The sequence below is a fragment of the Nycticebus coucang genome, chromosome 9 (assembly GCF_027406575.1).
Source record: "Nycticebus coucang isolate mNycCou1 chromosome 9, mNycCou1.pri, whole genome shotgun sequence".
Lineage (NCBI taxonomy): Eukaryota > Metazoa > Chordata > Mammalia > Primates > Lorisidae > Nycticebus > Nycticebus coucang.
Genome location: NC_069788.1, coordinates 90848613 through 90868374, shown reverse-complemented (window position 1 = coordinate 90868374; position 19762 = coordinate 90848613). Strand labels below are relative to the sequence as shown.

At 38.7% G+C, this 19762-nt stretch overlaps 1 protein-coding gene across 10 annotated transcripts in view; it reads left to right on the top strand.

Annotated features, from left to right (window-relative positions):
* Window positions 1-19762, top strand: part of UNC79 (unc-79 homolog, NALCN channel complex subunit) — a 261375-nt gene that overhangs the window by 24479 nt on the left and 217134 nt on the right. For 9 of the 10 annotated variants that reach the window (XM_053603359.1, XM_053603354.1, XM_053603353.1 and 6 more), the window contains exon 2: window positions 18107-18227. The exons of the other annotated variant lie outside the window; for it this stretch is intronic. Coding sequence is in view for 8 of the 9 variants with exons in the window: in XM_053603354.1 (XP_053459329.1) it covers window positions 18107-18227 (121 nt within the window). In the remaining variant the exon portion in view is untranslated. The remainder of the gene's footprint in view (window positions 1-18106; window positions 18228-19762) is intronic. 10 annotated transcript variants of the gene reach the window in all.

Here is a 19762-nt window from a genome sequence, read left to right as displayed (position 1 = left end):
GTATTGTGTTTTTCTTACACTGCTGGGTTTGTACTTGCTGTTCAGTTTTTTGAAATTAAATAACATAGTGATTGGGTAATACATATTCAGGGGATGAAACTATAACGAAAACCAAAGGCGTGATACATGGAAAAGTTATTAAAATATTTATCTCCGTGGTGAGTGAGGGGGATAAAGTCAGAGATAGGTACAGATAAGATACAAGGAATGTTCTTTTAATCTGAGTAGTGGGTAAATGGGTGTCCATTTATTATTATTATTTTTTACAGTACATACATTATTATATGTCTTCTTTCATTTCACGAAGATATGTTAAACAGAGTGTCTGGGTCACAGTCGATTCAACTTCCTTGAGAGCCCTTCCTTGGGAAGTCTTTGAATCTGAGTCCTAGGAAAGAAGGCTCTTTCCCAGATAGTGTTTGGCAGAGTTGGAAGCCAGGAGACCTCTAGCAAAAGTGAGGTTGGAGAGTGGGTCACTCTGCTTTAGCTAAAGGACTACCTTTAGCTCTTAGAAGCAGGTCAAAGCCGAACCCCTCTGGGGGGGCACATGGAGTGTCCTTAGCTGTTCAAAGATGTTGTGGAAGAAAGTGGGAACTTTATTGGCTCAAAAACAACTCAGAATGTGGTCACACCCACCCCAGTGTGGATGGGTGTCCTGCTTTGGGTCAGAAGCTCAGTATGGGGCCCTTGGTGATGACAATTTTCAGCAGTCTGTCTCTTTATCCACACTGCTCTTATCCTGACTGGTTGTCCTCCCTGCCTGATGTACCACTGAGTCTTCCTTCTCCCAGGAGGAAGGATGCATCCATGAATGTTTGAAATGCCTTTGTTCTTGATTTGTAGTTTGCCTGAATATAGAATTCTACTTTGGGAATATTTTCTTATCTCAGGGTTTCGAAAGGATTGCTTCATTATTCCTCAATAAAGGAGTGATGATCAAAACTTGTAAACCTGTTTCATCATTGTCTTGCTTCCAATATTGCTTTGGAAAAGTTCAAAGCCATTCTGATTCTTACTCTTTCCTAAGTGATGTGAAATTTTCAAAAATCTCTAGAGGCATGTAACTTCTTTGTTGTAGTTTCTGACATTTCACAAAGATGTGTATGGTATGTGTCTGCTTTTACTCATTATGGTGGGTCCTTTTAATTTACCATTACAATTTTCTTTTCTTGTTTTTTTTTTTGAGACGAGAGTCTCACTTTGTCATCCTTGGTAGAGTGTCGTGGCATCACAGCTCACAGCAACCTCAAACTCTGGGGCTCAAGTGATCCTCTTGCCTCAGCCTCCCAAGTAGCTGAGACTACAGGTGCCTACCACAACGCTTGGCTGTTTTTAGAGACAGGGTCTTGATCTTGCTCAAGCTGGTCTTGAACTGTTGAGCTCAGGCTTACAGGTATAAGCCATCGCTCCTGACCTAAAATTTTCTTAACTAATTTTGTTAATGATTTTAACCCCTCTGGTTTTGCTGTTGCCTTTTTCTAGAACTCCTTATATTCTGACATTGGATCTCTTGGATTTTAAATTTGACACTCTCAGGTAAAAGGTAGACTATTATACTGACTTAAGGTTTCATTTAATTAGTTAAAACTTGTAATATAGGAATATTTTACATGAGACTATTAAAAAAGGGTTAGTAACTTATTGTAAATTATTATTAATTGTTGTTAATTGTCTTCAAATCAAGCTTGAATACATAGGATTCATGCTTCTCCATTCTTGTGATGCTTTACTAAGAATACTGTGTTCCACTTCCATCCAGGTTAACACAAAGGATGTAAAGTCTCCATTTTTTTAAATGGCTGAATAGTATTCCATGGTATACATATACCACAGCTTGTTAATCCATTCCTGGGTTGGTGGGCATTTAGGCTGTTTCCATATTTTGGTGATTGTGAATTGAGCTGTGATAAATAGTCTAGTGCAAGGTTTTTTTTCCCCCCCTCTGGATAGATGCCCAATAATGGGATTGCAGGATCAAATGGGAGGTCTAGCTTGAGTGCTTTGACATTTCTCCATACTTCCTTCCAAAAAGGTTGTATTAGTTGACAGTCGCACCAGCAGTGTAAAAGTGTTCCTTTCTTTCCATATCTGCACCAGCATGTGCAGTTTTGAGATTTTGTGATGGGCCATTCTCACTGGGGTTAGATGGTATCTCAGGGTGGTTTTGATTTGCATTTCTCTAATAATTAAGGATGATGAGTATTCTTCCCCATTGATATATGGGATTATTGGCTTTTTTCATGTGGATTAATTTAAGTTCTCTTTAAATCTTAGTTATTAAGCTTTTGTCTGATTCAAAATATGCAAATGTCCTTTCCCAATATGTAGGTTGTCTATTTGCTTTGGTTGTGGTCTCCTTACCTGTACAGAAGCTTTTTAGTTTAATTAAGTCCCGTTTGTTTATTTTGGTTGTTATTGCAATTGCCATGGCAGTCTTCTTCATAAAGTCTTTCCCCAGGCTGATATCTTCCAGTGTTTTTCCTATGCTTTCTTTGAGGATTTTTATCGTTTCATGCCTTAAATTTAAGTCCTTTATCCATCTTGAATCAATTTTTGTGAGTGGGAAGAGGTGCGGGTCCATTTTTAGTTTTTTGCATGTGGATATCCAGATCTCCAGCACCATTTATTGAATAGGGAGTCTTTCCCCCAGTGTATGTTCTTGTTTGGTTTATCGAAGATTAGGTGGTTGTAAGTTGTTAGTTTCATTTCCTTGTTTTCTATTTGATTCCAAATGTCTATGTCTCTATTTTTGTGCTAGTACCATGCTGTCTTGACCACTCTGGCCTGGTAGTACAGCCTAAAATCTGGTATGCTGATGCCCCTGGTTTTATTTTTATTGCCAAGAACTGCCTTAGCTATACGGGTTTTTTCCTGGTTCCACATAAAACACAGAATCCTTTTTTTCAAGTCTTGAAAGTACGATGTTGGTACTTTAATAGGGACGGCGTTGAATCAGTAGATTGCTTTGGGAAGTATAGACATTTTAACAATGTTGATTCTTCCCAACCATGACCATGGTATGTTCTTCCATTTGTTAATGTTCTCTGCTATTTCCTTTCTTAGGGTTTCATAATTTTCTTTATAGAGGTCCTTCACCTCTTTTGTTAGGTATATTCCAGGTATTTCATTTTCTTTTTTTCATGAGTCAGTGTCTCACTGTCGCTCAGGCGAGTCTCGAACTCCTGAGCTCAAGCGATTCTCCCTCCTCAGCCTCCCACAGGTATTTCATTTTCTTTGAAACTATGGTGTAGGGAGTTGAGTCCTTAAGGACTGAATTAGTTTTTAAGTATTGTATAATATGTTCTGAATCAAAGTACAACTGAATTTTAACTCCAGGTTGATCATGAATCTCAACTTGAATTTATACACTGTCATGGGAGCAAATTTACTTCTATAAGAAAATAGGATTCCAAATATTTCTCAGAAGTTGTCCCCATAGCCACACATTTAAGGAAAGTGCTGGCTGTAATTCATCTTCTTATTTAAGCAGCTCTGGGATATCTGTGTCTTCTTAAGAAGTATAACAGCATTTACTTCCAGTGCAATCATTTTCTTTTGAATCTGAGCCACGTTGATGGGATAGTTGGTAATTCAGATATGTCTTGGGCCTTGTTGTGTAAACTTATAGAATGGTTTGGGGCAGCACCTGTGGCTCAAAGGAGTAGGGCACTGGCCCCATATGCCGGAGGTGGCGGGTTCAAACCCAGCCCCGGCCAAAAAAAAAAAAAAGAATGGTTTGTAGTCATCAGCTTCTGTGTATCTCAGTAACTATTTAATTTCTACCAAATAACTCCTCAGTTCTTAAAAGAAACTGTAATTTTTTTTTTCTTTTTGCAATTTTTGGCCGGGGCTGGGTTTGAACCCACCACCTCCGGCATATGGGGCTGGTGCCCTACTCCGTTGAGCCACAGGCGCTGCCCTTTTTTTTAATAGAGTGCTCAGTGAAGTTTAGCAATCTCTACTTCTCACTTGCTCAATCCATGTATCTGGATTTAGACTTTCTTGAAAAGATCAGTAATGCTCTTGTTTCTCCCCTCCCCTTGAAGTTTTAAGAACAGTATTCAGATATCATGTACTATCAGTTAAGCTTGTGAATCACTCTTTTGAGGGGATGGGGAGTACTTAAAATTTGACCTTTCAGACTCTTTAATTTCAAAATCTTGATCTGAGGAAGTTGCTCAGGAAACTTCAAAACAAACTTCTATAACCTAACACGGTTGGATCAAAATAGAATATAGCTCCGTATTACAATTCAAAGTATTACTAATTATCCAACAAATACTAAACTTGAAGAAAATTCACTGCCTTTATTACTTTCTCCATCACTCCATGAAATGAATTTGACTTTTAAAGTTTCCAGCTCTTCTGACTCACAGTGCAATAGAAAGCAGAGTGACAACCTTCTCTTTTGACTTAAATGAATTGTTTCCCCGTCCCCTTTTCTTTAGTGTAAGTGCTTCATCTCTGGAAAATGAATTGTTTCCATGTTTAAACTTCTTTCCATTGGCAAGTGGCTAGGTCTTAGTAATTAATGCGTGAAAGCTAATTGGATAATTTTATGTATTTTTAAAATGTGCTGAAAATGTTCAATGGGCCACAACTAGTTCAAGCATTTCTCTTATAGGTGATGTATCAGAAACTGGCTCCATAATTTACTTCCTATGTGATCTTGGGAAAGTTACTTAACTTCTCTTGGCCTCGGTTTTCTCATCTGTAATATGGGAACAATAACACTATAGCTGTTATTTTTATGTTTACTAGCACACAGGAAACACTCAACATTTAGGATTTTTAATAATTGTGATAATTGTGACCTTTCAGAGGATGAAGATTGTGTCTTATTTATAGTTGATTTATCAGCATCTCAAAGTGCTGATGAACCGATAAGAACAGTGATATCTTTCTCTTCACTTTTGTTGCTTAACTTACTGCTTAATGTCTAAAATTCCCTGGAATTCCTGACTTACTGCTTTTCACAAGTTAAATACTTAAAAACTCAATTGAATAATGTATGTGGAAGTACTACTTTGAAACGTGTAGATGGCTACCTAAATGTGATGGATGACGGTGGTAGTGATGATGATGATGATTATAGTGTTGGTGTCACTTGCCAAAGAATGGGGAGGTCCTTTTCTGACCTCTCTTGTCTGCTGGAAGTGCCTGGTAAAGTTTGCTACCTGGAACTAAAACTGACTGAAGACTATGTATGTAAGTACCCAAATATTTGGAAGAGCTTAATAATGCCATTTGTGATATCTGACTTATTTTGGACTGTTCTGGCCCTCTTCCTATTTGTATCCTTCCCACCACCCTTTGTTTGTATTATATCTTTTAAGAGGTTTGTGCTTTCAGTTAAACAGGAAGACCCTGCTCAAAGGACAAGTATCATTCTTTGATCACAGATTTACAAAGAATTCCGTTTCTGCCCTAGAACTCCCAGAGAATGCCTTGTTACCTTGTTCTCCCTACATATCCATTTCATTGTTAGCTGCATTTATTTTTTATTCTTAAGAAGATGAGTCTTTGCATATAGAATTGAATTTTAATGCCGCAGGCAGTAGTAGAGCGTGTGCAGATGTGCGTAGAGGTTATACTTCATTTTATTGATGTCAGATCACTGGTCTGATCATCTTCTTTATTCCAGAGTAATGGACTAGGGAAGGGGAAGGAGAGGAGATCACATGTGATGGCTAATTACAGTAGTCATTTATTATCTACTCTGTGACAGAAATTGTGCTATGTAGTTTATCTGTGTAAAATTTAAAATTCTTACAACAGCCGTGTAAGATAATGTATCATTACACCCATTTATAGGGTAGGAAATTGAGACTCAGTAAAGTTCATTACTTTATCCAACTTCTCATAGCTAGTAAGTAGAGGAGCCAGAATTCAAATGACACCTGGGGTCTTAGTTTTGGTTGTGACTATGGAGTTTGGAAAATACCCCTCAAATCTTGTTTGACTCCTGATATTAAGGGATTTACTGTTTATGTTGTTGAGTGTGATCATAGTATTGTGATTATGTTATAAATGTCTTTAATAGCCAGAGATTATACTAAAATATTTAAAAGTGAAATAATTAGTTGAATAAGATTTGCTTTAAATAGTCAAGCGAAAAAAGAGAGCACAAGAAGACAGGTGGTGACTACTGAGGCTGGGTGATGAGTGTCCTCCAAGGAGGTAGCCTGAGCACCTTTTTAAACTCAGTCATTCTTCTGTGTGGTCCTTACCTAACAGGGGAAGGGAACCCAATTCATTCTGAATAGATGAGGGCCAATGTTAGCTGAGCCAAGCCCAGTATTTTCCCCTACTTCTCCAAAGATTATATTTCCCAGTGGTTCTTCCCAGGGGTGTACCTCTGTGAAGAGATTTTCACTTTACTGCACCGAGAGGTCCAGAGCTCTGATCATCAATCAAGACTGACTCAGAGAATGAAGAATATGTGTGTGCTTCTGCTCTGGGCTGGTTAGCGTGAGAGTGGCGTAAATATCGTCCTATGACTATAAGGCCGTGCCTAGCTTCTCACACAGTTCCTTAGAGGGCGGCTGTCTTGCTTTTTCCTTTGACTCTTGGAATAGGTATTCTTTGCTCTTGTTCTGTCCTTGAAGACGCAATCCCATCCTCCTCTCGTTAGTCAGCCAGACTGACTCCATACGCTAACATGGAGAGTGGTAGAATTGGGGGATTTCAGAAGGAAATGACACAAGTAGTTCTTGTGATACAAATGTACTTCCTACAAGTTGGAGGAGGAGGTAGAGGAAACTTTAGTATCATATCCAAGATCCAAAACCAGTCCATGAAAAGAATGTAAATTTCAAATGACTTTGTTACACCAAGATTCATGTGACATGTTCATTCATTTAAGAAACTTGTATATACCCTGTTTCCCCGAAAATAAGACAGTGTCTTATTTTTTATTTATTTATTTATTTTATTGTTGGGGATTCATTGAGGGTACAATAAGCCAGGTTACACTGATTGCAATTGTTAGGTAAAGTCCCTCTTGCAATCAAAGACAGTGTCTTATTTTAAGGTGTGCTCCCAAAGATGCGCTAGTTCTTATTTTCAGGGGACATCTTATCTTTCCTGTAAGTAGGTCTTATTTTCAGAGGCTGTCTTATTTTCGTGGAAACAGGGTAGGAACAGACACTAATTAGATGCTGGGTATACAAAAAGAAAAGAGACTATTTCTGGTCTCAAGATTCTGATAGCCTAGTGGAGGAGACAGCCACTTAGTTAATGATTCTGGCATGCAATGGTAAGTGCCATCCATGATACAGGGAAGCCCTATGTGCTATGGGAGTGCTGAGGAGATGGCATTTAATGCAGCTTATGGCAGGGAAGGTTATTTATCTACAGTCAAAGTGGGTACAGCTGAGCTAGGAAGAATTCTTAGGAGTTGGCCAGGCAGAGAAGAATGGATTGTATTCCCATTGTAGAGGATGTGTATAAAACCATGGAAAAAGAAGAGCATTATGAGTTGAGTTTTTGCAAGTCATTGTGGCTGACATCTGGTGCAGGAGGAGAGGCAGAAGGGGAAGCCTGACAGGTGAGCAGGAAGCTGCTCATGCCGGGCTCGATATGCCAAGTGAATTGTTTGAATCGCAACCAGCAGAACATGAGGAAGATTTGAATTTTAGAAACACCACTCCGGATGTCATGTGGAAAAAAGGATGAGAAGGGAATCAATCTGGATATCACAGCAATTAATTAGGGAAGACAATGCACAAACTTGAATTAAAGTGATGTCTGTGTGGATGGAGGAGAGATTAGATACTAGAGACTATTTCTAGATAGACTCAATAGGGCCAAGAAGTGGAATCTATAGGAAACAAGAGATTAATAAAATAGGGAATAAAGATAAATGTGCAGTGGTAATTAAGAAGGATGTTTGATTCTCTACTGATCTGCTAATCAAGAAAAAAAGTAAAAAGGTGTAGGTGTAATTTTTACTTAAGCATGTGGTAAATAGTTACATATTCCAAATTTATGAAATATGTCTAGATCCTCTTTATTTGTATCTGTCGTTTCTCAGTGAAAGGTTAGACTGAAAAAGATCAATAGTTTAAAAGGGGGCAATGACCGCAAATCCATAAAGTCTTAGACTTTATTCAGGACAAGAAGAAACCAGTAAAAAATAAGGTGAAATTAGGACATACCCTATCAAATTTGCAACATTAGTGTCCAACATTTGCAAAGGATGTGGGGGAAGGATTACTTTAATTTCTTATTTGGCAAAAACAGAAGAACGTAATAAAAGAGACCATCTTTTATATTTGTATACCCAGCATTTATTAAGTGTCCGTTCCTAAATACAAGTTTATTAAATGAATGAACGAAAAATGAATGAACGTGTTTCTTGGTATAACAAGGTTATTTCGCATTTACATTCTTTTCATGGACTAGTTTTGGATCTTGGATATGATACAAACAAACCAGAATCTCTGAGGCTCAGAGGTATTAAATAATTTAGTTGAGGTCACACATAGCTGTAGGTGGGAACTCCTACTTCCTCCCGGGACTCTCTGCAGGACACCATGACAACTCCATGACACATATCCAGCATGTCTGGGGTCCAAGTCATGAAAAGTAAAATCAGAGTGGCCAATATTTGCAGGAAAAAAAATAAGTACTAGGCCAGACGGGTGGCTCACACCTGTAATCCTAGCACTCTGGGAGGCCAAGGTGGGTGGATCACCTGAGCTCACCAGTTGGAGACCAGCCTAAGCCAGAGCAAGGCCTTATTTCTAAAAATAACTGGGTGTTGTGGTGGGTGCCTGTAGTCCCAGCTACTGTGGAGACTGAGGCAAGAGAATTACTTGAACCCAAGAGTTTGAGGTTTCTGTGAGCTATGACGCCATGGCACCCTACTGGGGGTGACAAAGTGAGACTCTGTCTCAAAAAAAAAAATAAATAAAATAAAAATAAGTACTGCAAATCCTAATGAAGAACCTATAAAATTCTTTTTGGAGTTCTATTGAGATGACAGACAGAAATAAATGTAACTAAACCATGAAAAAGAGTACTGTATTTTTTATGTGTTATACAAGCAAATTTTATCTGGAGATTACTTATTTGTGTAAATGATAGTAGAATTTTAAAGAATTTATTTGGAGAATATCAATAGGATGTCAGATGGCTGACATTAAAACTGTTCAATTCATTTTGTCTGCTGTGTCCCTACTGTGAGACAAGCCCTCAGGGAGGAATTGCAAATAAAACCTAAGATAGTTTTGTCTTCAAGGATCTTAAAGTGTTGTTAGGGAAGCTAGATTTGTAAACATGATAATCAGTGACATATATATATATATATATATATATAAAATGAAGTGACAAAATTTTGGAGGCAGATGATAAGTGCTCTAGGTAGTCAGAAAGGGAGATATTGATAATGTCTAGAGTCAATTAGTAGGCTTCATGATGTGACTCTTAAGATGGGTCCTGAGGGATGAAAGGGACATAATTTTTTAAGAAGAAAAGGGTGGGGCTTATACAATAAACATGTTTTGGTTTGTGTTTTCTGTGACGACAAACAACAAACGAAACAGACTTGGTCTAATATTTCATCTGGTCCCTGCAGTGTTACTTAATGAAATATTGGAAATGACCTAAATGTTAAATAATAGAACAAGGAAAGCATTAATATTTCATACTATATTCATATGATTGCATGTTATTGAACCAGTAAAAATAATTAGAGAACCATGCAGTCTGGTGGAAAGCGTGGCCTACAGCCACTTAAGCTATTTCTTCTACCACTTGCTAGCTTTGTGCCATTGGGCAGGTTGCTGTGTTTGAGGTTTGATTTATTCAAATTTAAATGGGAATGATCAACACCTTGCAAAGCTTTGCAAGGATTAAAAATAATGTGTAAATATATAGAGTACCTGGTACATAGTGGATACTCAAGAAATGAGCTTGCTCCTTAGTCATATTTATACCCTGCTGGTAGATACACGGGTACTGTCTTTCTGAAGGGTCATTTCTCAATTCCTAATAAAAGCTTTGAAATGAGTATTTTCTGTTTGACTCAGCTTTTCCACAACAAAAAATTTATTCTAAGCATATAAAGATGTGTGTATATACAGTATTTGAAAGGATATTGTTCATAGCGTTAAATAGAATAGTGAAAAATCACCCCGAATTTCACAATAGATGATTGGTGAAATAAATTATAATTCTCTTACATAAAGAAAATTATAAAACCATTAAAATAATGATATAGAAATGTATTTTGGATATAGAAAATGACAAAAACAGATTCTGAAACTATATAGTTTAATCCAATTTTTATTAATGTATATTTAGGCAGAGAAAATTTTCTAGAAGGATAATATACTAAAATGTTAACTATAATTGCCTCTCCGTAGTGAGACTTTAGGTGATTTTTATGTTCTTCATTGTGCTTACCTGAATTTATTGCTTTTTTAACAAAAAAAATTTTTTTTTTAGTTGGAGTCTTACACTATTGCCCAGGCTAGAGTGTCATGGCATCAACCTAGCTCACAGCAACCTCAAACTTTTGGGCTCAAGGGATCCTTCTGCCTCAGCCTCCTGAGTAGCTGGGGCTGCAGGTGCCTGCCACAACTCTTGGATAATTTTTCTATTTTTAGTAGAGATGGGGTCTCACTCTTGCTCAGGTCAGTCTGGTCTGGAAATCCTGAGCTTAAGGGTTTCTCCCACCTTGTCCTTCCAGATGGCTAGAATTACAGGCCTGAGCTCCTATATCTGCCTTAACACATTTTTTTCGAGACAGGATTTTGCTGTGTTGCCTAAGCTGGGGAGTAGTGGTGGGATCACTGCTCGCTCCAGATTTGAACTCCTACTCTTAGGGGATCTTCCCACCTTAGTCACCTGAGCAGTTTTGACTACATGTGTGCCCCACCACACCAAACTAGTTTTCTAATTTTTGTAGAGACAGGATCTTGCCATTTGTCAAGGCTGGTCTTGAACTCCTGGGCTCAAGTGATTCTCCTGCCTTGGCCTCTCTAAGTGCTGGGGTTATAGGTGTGAGCCACTGTGCCTGGCTCAATTATTTGCTTTTATGATAGTGAGCATAGATAATTAAATTTTTAAAAATAGGAATGGACTAATATTAAAAATATTTAGTGACATAGGAAAATGCTAAAGATTTAAAGAAAAAATATTTAAAACTGAAATGTATCATATCCTAATTGTGTTAGAGTATTTTTTTTTGTATCTATTATTGACTTTTGCTTTGATGGCTCTTTCTCTCAAAATGTAGCAAATCTTCTAAGAAATGGTGCGAATAGGATGGGTAGTGAAAAAGCAGAGAGCAAAGATTAGAATTGTGTATGTGTAAGTAAAAGTCGTCATTTCTTTAGGCTTCTTTTGTTTTTCTTTCATTTTCATCACTGCTTTAACAGTTGACTTTCTTGGCTATTTACATAAAGAAACAAAATTTAACTGCTGCAAAAAGCCACTGTATTCTGCCTGCTCTTCTGCTTTTATCCTTCCTTGGAAGTCAGCGGATGCTGTCCTCCCTAGCATGGGGGTATGCGTGGTTCTTGGAGATCACTGTCCACTTGGATGACATAGTAAACAGTCATCCAAATAAACACATAATTAAATTGTGCTTATTACTGTGAAAAAAAATAAGGTATTAGACAGAAAACAATGGGGATAGAGATCTGGGAATCTATTCAGGCAGAGAAATCAGCAAAGACCTCCATGAGGAAGTGACATTTAAAGTTAGTTCTGGCAGGTGGCTCCTGCCTGGAATCCTAGCACTCTGGGAGGCTGAGGTGGGTGGATTGCTTGAGTTTAGGAGTTTGAGACCAGTTTGAGCAAAAGCAAGACCCCTGTTTTTACTAAAAATGGGAAAATTAGCTGGATATTGTGGTAGGTGCCGTAGTCCCAGTTACTTGGGAGTCTGCAGTAGGAGGATCGCTGGAGCCCAAGAGTTTGAGGTTGCTGTGAGCTAGGCTAATAATGCCATGGCACTCTACCCAGGGCAACAGAGTGAGACTCTGTCTCAAAATAAATAAATAAATGAATAAAATAAAATAAAATAAAAATAAAAAGAAAGTCAGCTTTGAAATATGAGTTGAAGTTAGACCACACGTGGAGGGAGAAGCACTCCAGGAAGAGGGACAAGCACATGTAAAGGTTTTCAGGCAAAAAATTGCTGTGTGTGTTTAAAGAAACTGGGCGGGAGTTGGTGTGGCTGGCTCTCGTGGCATGTCATTAGGTTGGAAGACAGTCGAGGACCTTGTATATTCCATAAAGGATTTGGGATTTTTTAAATGAGGGCTGTGGGAAGTCACCGAAGGATTTTAAGCAGAAGGTTACATGAAGTATGTTGTAATTCTTAAAAGGTCTCTTTGGCTGATTTAAGGAGAAAGAACTGGAGAGAGGCATGAGAGAATCCAGAAGTTGAGTTAGGAGAATGGATTAGGAGATAGTGGTGCCGAGTAATGACAGTGACAATAAAGAACAGACGATGGTTTGGAGATGGGTTTTGGTGGCAGCATTGATAGGACTTACTGATGGGATGGAGTGATGGCTCGGATGAGGGAAATGTGGAAGAGGAAATAGGGACTGTCGCGGATGATTCCCAGACTACTGTGCTTGAGTGACTTGGGAGAGTAGGTTTCTTTCAGACAAGAGTTCAGTGTTAGACATTTATTTTGAGATACCAAAAGATTCCTAAGTGAAGGGATTGAATAGATGAGGTCTGTTATTCAAATGAGAGACCCATCTGAGATAGAGATGTATGCTTAAGAGGAGTTGATGCACGGATTGTGCTGACGGCCCTGTGGATGGATGGGATTAGTCTGGAGAGAATAGTGAGAGAGGAGAACAGAAAGTGTAGGGCTGAGCCCTGACAAATCCTAATACCTAAACCTCAAGGAAGGGGGGGAGGTGGCAAAGCACTTTGAGAAGAATGCCTTCCAGAGGAGGAAGACCAAGGCAAGAGAGTTCCAAGAAGTAGGGAGGGATTAACTGTATGTGTATGGAATGCCTGAAAGGTCTAGTAAATTGGTGACCAGAAATTGCCCAGGCTCGGTGCCTGTGGCTCAAAGAGCTAAGGCACCAGACACATACACCTGAGCTGGCAGGTTTGAATCCAGCCCAGGCCCACCAAACAACAATGAGGGTTGCAACCAAAAAATAGTCGAGCCTTGTGGTAGGCACCTATAGTCCCAGCTACTTGGGAGGCAGAGGCAGGAGAATTGCTTGAGCCCAGGAGTTGGAGGTTGCTGTGAGCTGTGATGCTACAGCACTCTACCCAGGGCGACAGCTTAAGGCTCTGTCTCAAAGAAAAAAAGAAATTGCCCATTGGATCTGGCAAGCTGGAGACTACAGAAGATCAGGGATAAAGCAGACTCAGTGCAGTGGGGGAGGGGGGAGCCAGACTGTAATGAGAGGAAGAAAGAATAGGGAGTGACAGAGAGAAGAAAACGTGTGCATGACGTTCAGCGCTCAGGGCTCTGAAGGCAGAGGCTGGTAGCTGGTGGGGAGTGGGAAGTCAGGGGAGAGTTTTGTTCTCCTTTGACAGGGAGACTCTGGAGTTTGTTTGAATACTGATGGGAATGATTTAGGAAAGGAGAGATTACCGATGCAGGCGAGATAACCGAGGGATGGAGGTCCCATGTGGTAGGATTGTGTTTGACAGGAAAAGGAGGAGACACAAGTAGGTTTTTGATGTGTACTATCTGCTAAGTATGTATGAGGCACTGTGCTAAATGATTTGCACAGTATCTGATTTATTATTTACAATGATGTATGAAATTAATATAATTATCCCTAATTTACTGATGAGGAAATGGGGGGTAAGTAGATTAGTGGGAGACTAGGAGACAGAACTGAGACCTGATGCAGGGGCTTGCATAGGGGGTGTGGGTGTTAAAGTAAACAACCCTCAGGCAGAAGCTCTCTAGGGGGTCTGTTAACCACGGTCAAGAACTAGCTTCAACAAGTTTGTCAGGTATCTCTCACCTTCCATGAACTTTGGCTAATTATAACATCATTTGCATTGTGGTTTTAAAGTTTCTCTGCCCTCAAAATCACCATAATAGTTCCAAGATAACCATACAAAGTATGAAAAGTGGAAGGAACTCAATTCTAGGAATGACTATCCAAATTCTTAGTGAAAGGCAACCCGTGGTCCTTGAATATTTCTGCCTTCAATTAGTAAAACTACAAAAGATCTAAAACCACTTCGGCTTAGTGCAACTATTCTCTTTGACCTCTCTTTCCTGAGAGTGTGCTTTTGCTTTCAATGAAAAGCTGTCACTTGCTTGGCTTCCATGTATGTCCTGAAATTCTTTTCCTGACTACGATCACCAAGAACTTGGAAAAACCTCCGTTCGAAGGCTGGTAACAGAGCCAGAACTTAATTCAGAACTGCTTGATTTCAGAGCTCACACTCTTGTACAGGATTTCCTCTATGATAGTGTATTAGTTTGCTTGGGCTGCATAAAAGTACTGCAGACTGGGTAGTTTAAACAACAGAGAATTTTTTTTCTCACAGTTCTTGAGGCTTGAAGTCCAAGATGGAGGTGTTGGCAGTTTTGGTTTCCTCTCTTGTCTTGCAGAATGCTACCTTCTCTCTGTGTCCTCACATAGCCTTTTCCCTGTGTCCCCATGTTCCTGGTGTCTCTTCTATGTCTGAATCTCTTCTTAAAAGGACACCAGTCAGCTTGGATTAGGGCACATCACTGAAACAGCCTCTTTTTAACTAAGTCACCTTTTAAAAGGCCTTATCTCCAGGGACAGTCACATTTTGAGATTAAGGTTTCACCATATGAATTTTGAGGGGAATGCAATTCAGTTCAGAACAGATGCCTTCTTTAGGTATCAGGAAAGGAGTGGGTGTGTGGGGCGTTTTGAAGAGCATGTAACTGGAATTGAAGCGAGTATAAGAAGGTGCTTACTAGAGAAATGTAGCCTTAGGGTCAGTTGAGGTTGGAGATCATTCATTTATAACCGTCCTGCCCAATTATCTGAATCCTTGCAACAGTCAGGTATACGGGTGAAGTAAAGAACAAGACTTCTGTGCTTTGACGAGGCAGCTGGCACTCACGTGGGCTTATTAACCAGTCAAGTGACCATCTCTCTGGGATGAGGTCGAAATGTAATTGGGTCTTCTTCACATCCTTGGCACAGTTACGGATTACTATTTGTCAGGGACCTTTTTGGCTGTTCTCAAATAGATGAAAACCTGAAAGTCAAATCTGTGACTGCTAAGATTTTGTTGCATCCAGCAATGCACAGACTGGCTTACACATTTTTTCCAATCTGTTCTACACATTGTCTTCTGTGATTATGTGCCACTTTCTTCCTCCTTCTCTCCTCTCTTTTCCTTTTTTTCTGTGTTCACTGATTACCAACTTATTGAGTACCTACGAGTGTCTGCAATTTGTTGCACAGATTATATATATATAGATATATTTGTGTGTAGTGTACGTATGTACAGATAATGTATACTGTATATACATATATACAAAAACCCAGGTGACAAGTGCTATTGCTGAAGTTTTAATTCATTTGTTCATTTAATCTACAAATATATCAAGTCCCTTCTAAGCGCCAGGCGGTGTATTAGGGTTTGAAATGAGTTAAGAAACAGTTTCTGCTTTCAAGAAATTTACAACCTGATAAATAAATAAATAGGTAAGTAAATAAAGACAATTTTAAGTGACTTTAGGAAAGTATTAAACGATCTCAAAGAAGGAAGTGACTTTGGTCTCTGCTTTCCTGAGCATGTCTGGGCACCTGTTGAAAGGAGCCATTCTGCATTTTAACGAAGAGAATAGTTCTTGAATGAATATCCATTCATTTCACAAGCATTTTTTTTTTTGTAGAGACAGAGTCTCACTGTACAGCCCTCGGTAGAGTGCCCTGGCGTCACACGGCTCACAGCAACCTCCAACTCCTGGGCTTACGCGATTCTCTTGCCTCAGCCTCCTGAGTAGCTGGGACTACAGGCGCCCGCCACAACACCCGGCTATTTTTTTTTGTTGTTGTTGTTGCAGTTTGGCTGGGGCTGGGTTTGAACCCGCCACCCTCGGCATATGGGGCCGGCGCCCTACTCACTGAGCCACAGGCGCCGCCCCTTCACAAGCATTTTTGAAGGCTTGTAATCATTGTGTAGTGACAGTTTTATAGCTCTGGAATTATGAAAAAGCCATCGAGTTGGGGGAATCTGTGGTGACTTATGTTTCCTTATTTGAACTTCTTGTCCACACCCTGTGCTGTCATCAACTCCCTTTTTAGGTGGTGGAATGATTAATGATATTTCCTGAAATACTCTACAGAAACCTGCTGAATATTAAAACTTGAGAAAAGTTATAGTAACAAAGCATTGCCCTGATGGTGGGTGAGCAGAAAATATATGCTGGCCTAGCATATAGTTAGACATTTGAAACTTGGAACTATGTATTATTGTGGGGATTCCTTGTAAAATGACTTAGAAAATATGAACCGCAGATCAAAAACACTGAGAAGGAAAGGGATTGTTGTAGATTATGTATTGAAACATTTTCAATATCATCTGTTTATACTTCATCTGAGGAAAAATTGTTTACAACTGAACACTTATGAGGTTAATGAAGATAATGGTTATAAACGTGTAGATTCCTTAGGAGCTGATAATGCTATACAAACTCAAAGTATTATGCAACTCAGACTTACTTCTTTGGGAAAATGCTCACCATAGCATGGAAATAGTTCAGGTAGTAGAAGGGAGGAAAGACAAATCAAATAAACGGAATATGCAGAATTTAGAGTCTGGGATTAAAACCTAATAATCTCTGAAAATTGCTGTGATGTCATGGAATGAACATTTTCTATCTTTGGGTTGGCTTCATTTCAGAATTGTGTTCTAGATTGTGTCATAAAGGAAAAAGCACTGGATTGGGAGTCTGGAAATCTAAATGCTAGTCTAGCTCTGCCATTGACCACCTGTGTGTTTTATTTTCCCTATCTTTAAAATGAAGTGGTTATGGGAAAAGGTCTCTAAGACACTTCCAGTTCTGATACTGTATTGTTCTGTGATTCTGTGTCCCACACCCATCAAGAGCATTTTGATTTTAAGCTGCTGACACCAGCCTTTCAGTTAGAATGCCTCTAGGAGCGCATGCATTCCCTTGGGCTTCTCCAGGACTTGATATGTCTTCTGTTAACTGCTGACAGTGAGCCATACCACCTAAAAGGCTCCCTTGATAGCCTTAAAGATTGAAAGGACAAATGGACATTATTGAGAACTCTGTGGAAGAGACCAGAGAAACGTTGATCATCATGGCTCCTTGGGATTTGCAAAGAGGAATGACTAGCACGGGGCCCTTCACTACAGCCAGGTCAAAGGTCAGGTCAGGAATGTGGACAATGCTGGTAAATCCAGGTAGGTCTAGGAGGGTAAATACACTTCTTTAGTCCCTCCTGAATCTTGAGATCTGGTTAGCCATGCTCAGAAAGCTATTAGAAAGCTCCTAATTTACGAAATTTGGGGGAAGAAAAATGTAACATTGTAGAAAAATGTTTTTATTTCCACAAAATCATTGTATTTTTACTGAATACTCATTATGTTAATCTACTCTTAAAATATTCTCACAGTTCAAGCATTAACTGAACATGTTTTCATGATGACATGTTGAGTTAAAAATCTGGTTTCAAATGATGCCATTTTGCAATGGACTCTATATATTTTAGGATTTTTAGAGTGGTGTTGAAAGACTTTTGAGTTTTCGTCTTCAGTTTTAGTTAAGCAATATTAAATATAATTCTCTGGCAAGAGAGATTTACATGTATTATTATTTTGCTAATAATAAGCTAAAAGCGGGTGATTAGAAAACGATTTGGAGTACGCCTTTTCTTAGCGATAAAAAAAGCAACAGATAATTTGTGAATAGGCTATTAAGCCAGATAACTAACAATAATTCAATGTGCTGAATACAATTAGGTATTAAAAGTTTTTTTGTAATTGTTTCTATCATGGAATTCCATTAAAAATTTACATATGTTCCTTAAAATACTGATTAAATTTCTGTATGTAGTAGCTTTTAAAAATAACTGTAGGCCTAATACATATTACAAGATGATTCTTCCTTTTTTTTTTTTTTTTTTTTTTGCTTTAATCTAGTTGCTTCCAAGATCCGGTACTTGCAGGAATATCACAACCGGGTTCTTCACAACATTTATCCTGTACCATCAGGAACAGATATTGCAAACACCTTGAAATACTTTTCTCAGACCTTGTTAAGGTAAGCTTTAAAGTATCCTCTACTTTGAGAGAATGATTAGGTAGTATTGATGAATTATGGTGGGGGTTATTTATTGAATCTCAAGTTTTAAAGGGCCTTACCTTTCTAGTGCTCTGCCAGAAGAGTCTGGACTCAGGTTCTCTGGGTGTATATAGCAGATCAGATCTCAGGCCTACCTGAAAAAAAAAAAAAAATGGGTCATGTGGCTTCTGCCTGCTTTTCTCAGTTAAATGTTTTTTTGAGAAATCTAGAAAATGATGAAAGTTCTATGTTTGAGAGCTTACGTTGCTTAAAATTAAGAATAGGAAAAATTTTTCATTGAAAAGAAAACCAGAATCATGTGGCATTTTAGGTTCCTCGTTAGTATTTACCAAAAGCGTAATGCATGGTAACAACAGTGATTTTTAACCTGTGTAACACTTCCAGTGTTCTATATACTTTGCAATGTAGGAGCTCTTTTTCTACTGTCTACTTTTACCATAAGTTAGAGACAGGACATCTACTTCACACATCTCATTTGGAAAACTGAGCAAAGATGAGCCTCTCAATAAAAGGTCCCATTATTTTGACATCATCATTGTTTTGTAATAACATCCAAGAAGTCAGAAGAGCATTTTACTTTCCATTAAATTCTATGGCTTGGTCTCTTGCGTTACCAAAATTCCAAATCCAATTTTGGAAATGCATAAATCATCTTGGTCCTGTTTCTTTTAGCTATGTAGCAAGAAAAGTTTTGTTAAGCTAGGGTTTAGGAGAGGAACACAAGTTCAGAATGACTAGTGGCACTGGAGTTCTCATCACTTGAGGCTTTGCCGTGGCCAGACTGAATGCTTTGTAGAAAGAAGCTTTATGTGATTAAATCAGCTACTAATCTTTTGCAGTTTTCCTATCTCTCTGTCCTCCTTATTTTTTGTAATATCTCTTTTTCTTTAGAATTCTTGATGTCCTTGTTCTGTATTGAAGGAATTCTGTTTAGCTGCTTCATAGATCTCCCACTGGCGTACTAAGGTCTGACCCTATTACAGGATATCCCTTCTTTCAAACTGCTGGGGAATCATTAGTCCAGTTTTCAAAGTAATCAGAACCGAGGCATCTGATTCTGTTCTCTTGAATTCTCCTTTTGTCTTTGAGGTCAGGGTTCTCAATGGGAACCACTTTTCTTTACCACAAATTCTGAAAGTTCTCAAAGTAAGAGTCACTTTTTTTTTGCTAGGAAGTTCTGAATTTCATTGGCAAAGAAATTATAACGTCCTAGTTGGCATTTCATAGCTTGCTGCTTAGGTCTTAGTAATGTGCCCCAAACTGAAGAAATTTAGGATACCGAAGTCATGTTTGCAAGACATGAAGATTCCATTTTCTTGAGCAGTGGATCATTAGGATATGATCATGAGTGATAGCATTTTAATGGTGAAAGTGGTATAACATAGTTTGTTCAAGTGGCCTGCTGGAGATTTATGCAACTGAACCGAATTCATTTTCAAAGGGAGGCAACATCAGCAACTACTACTAATGGTAATATTAACAATCGTTATCAG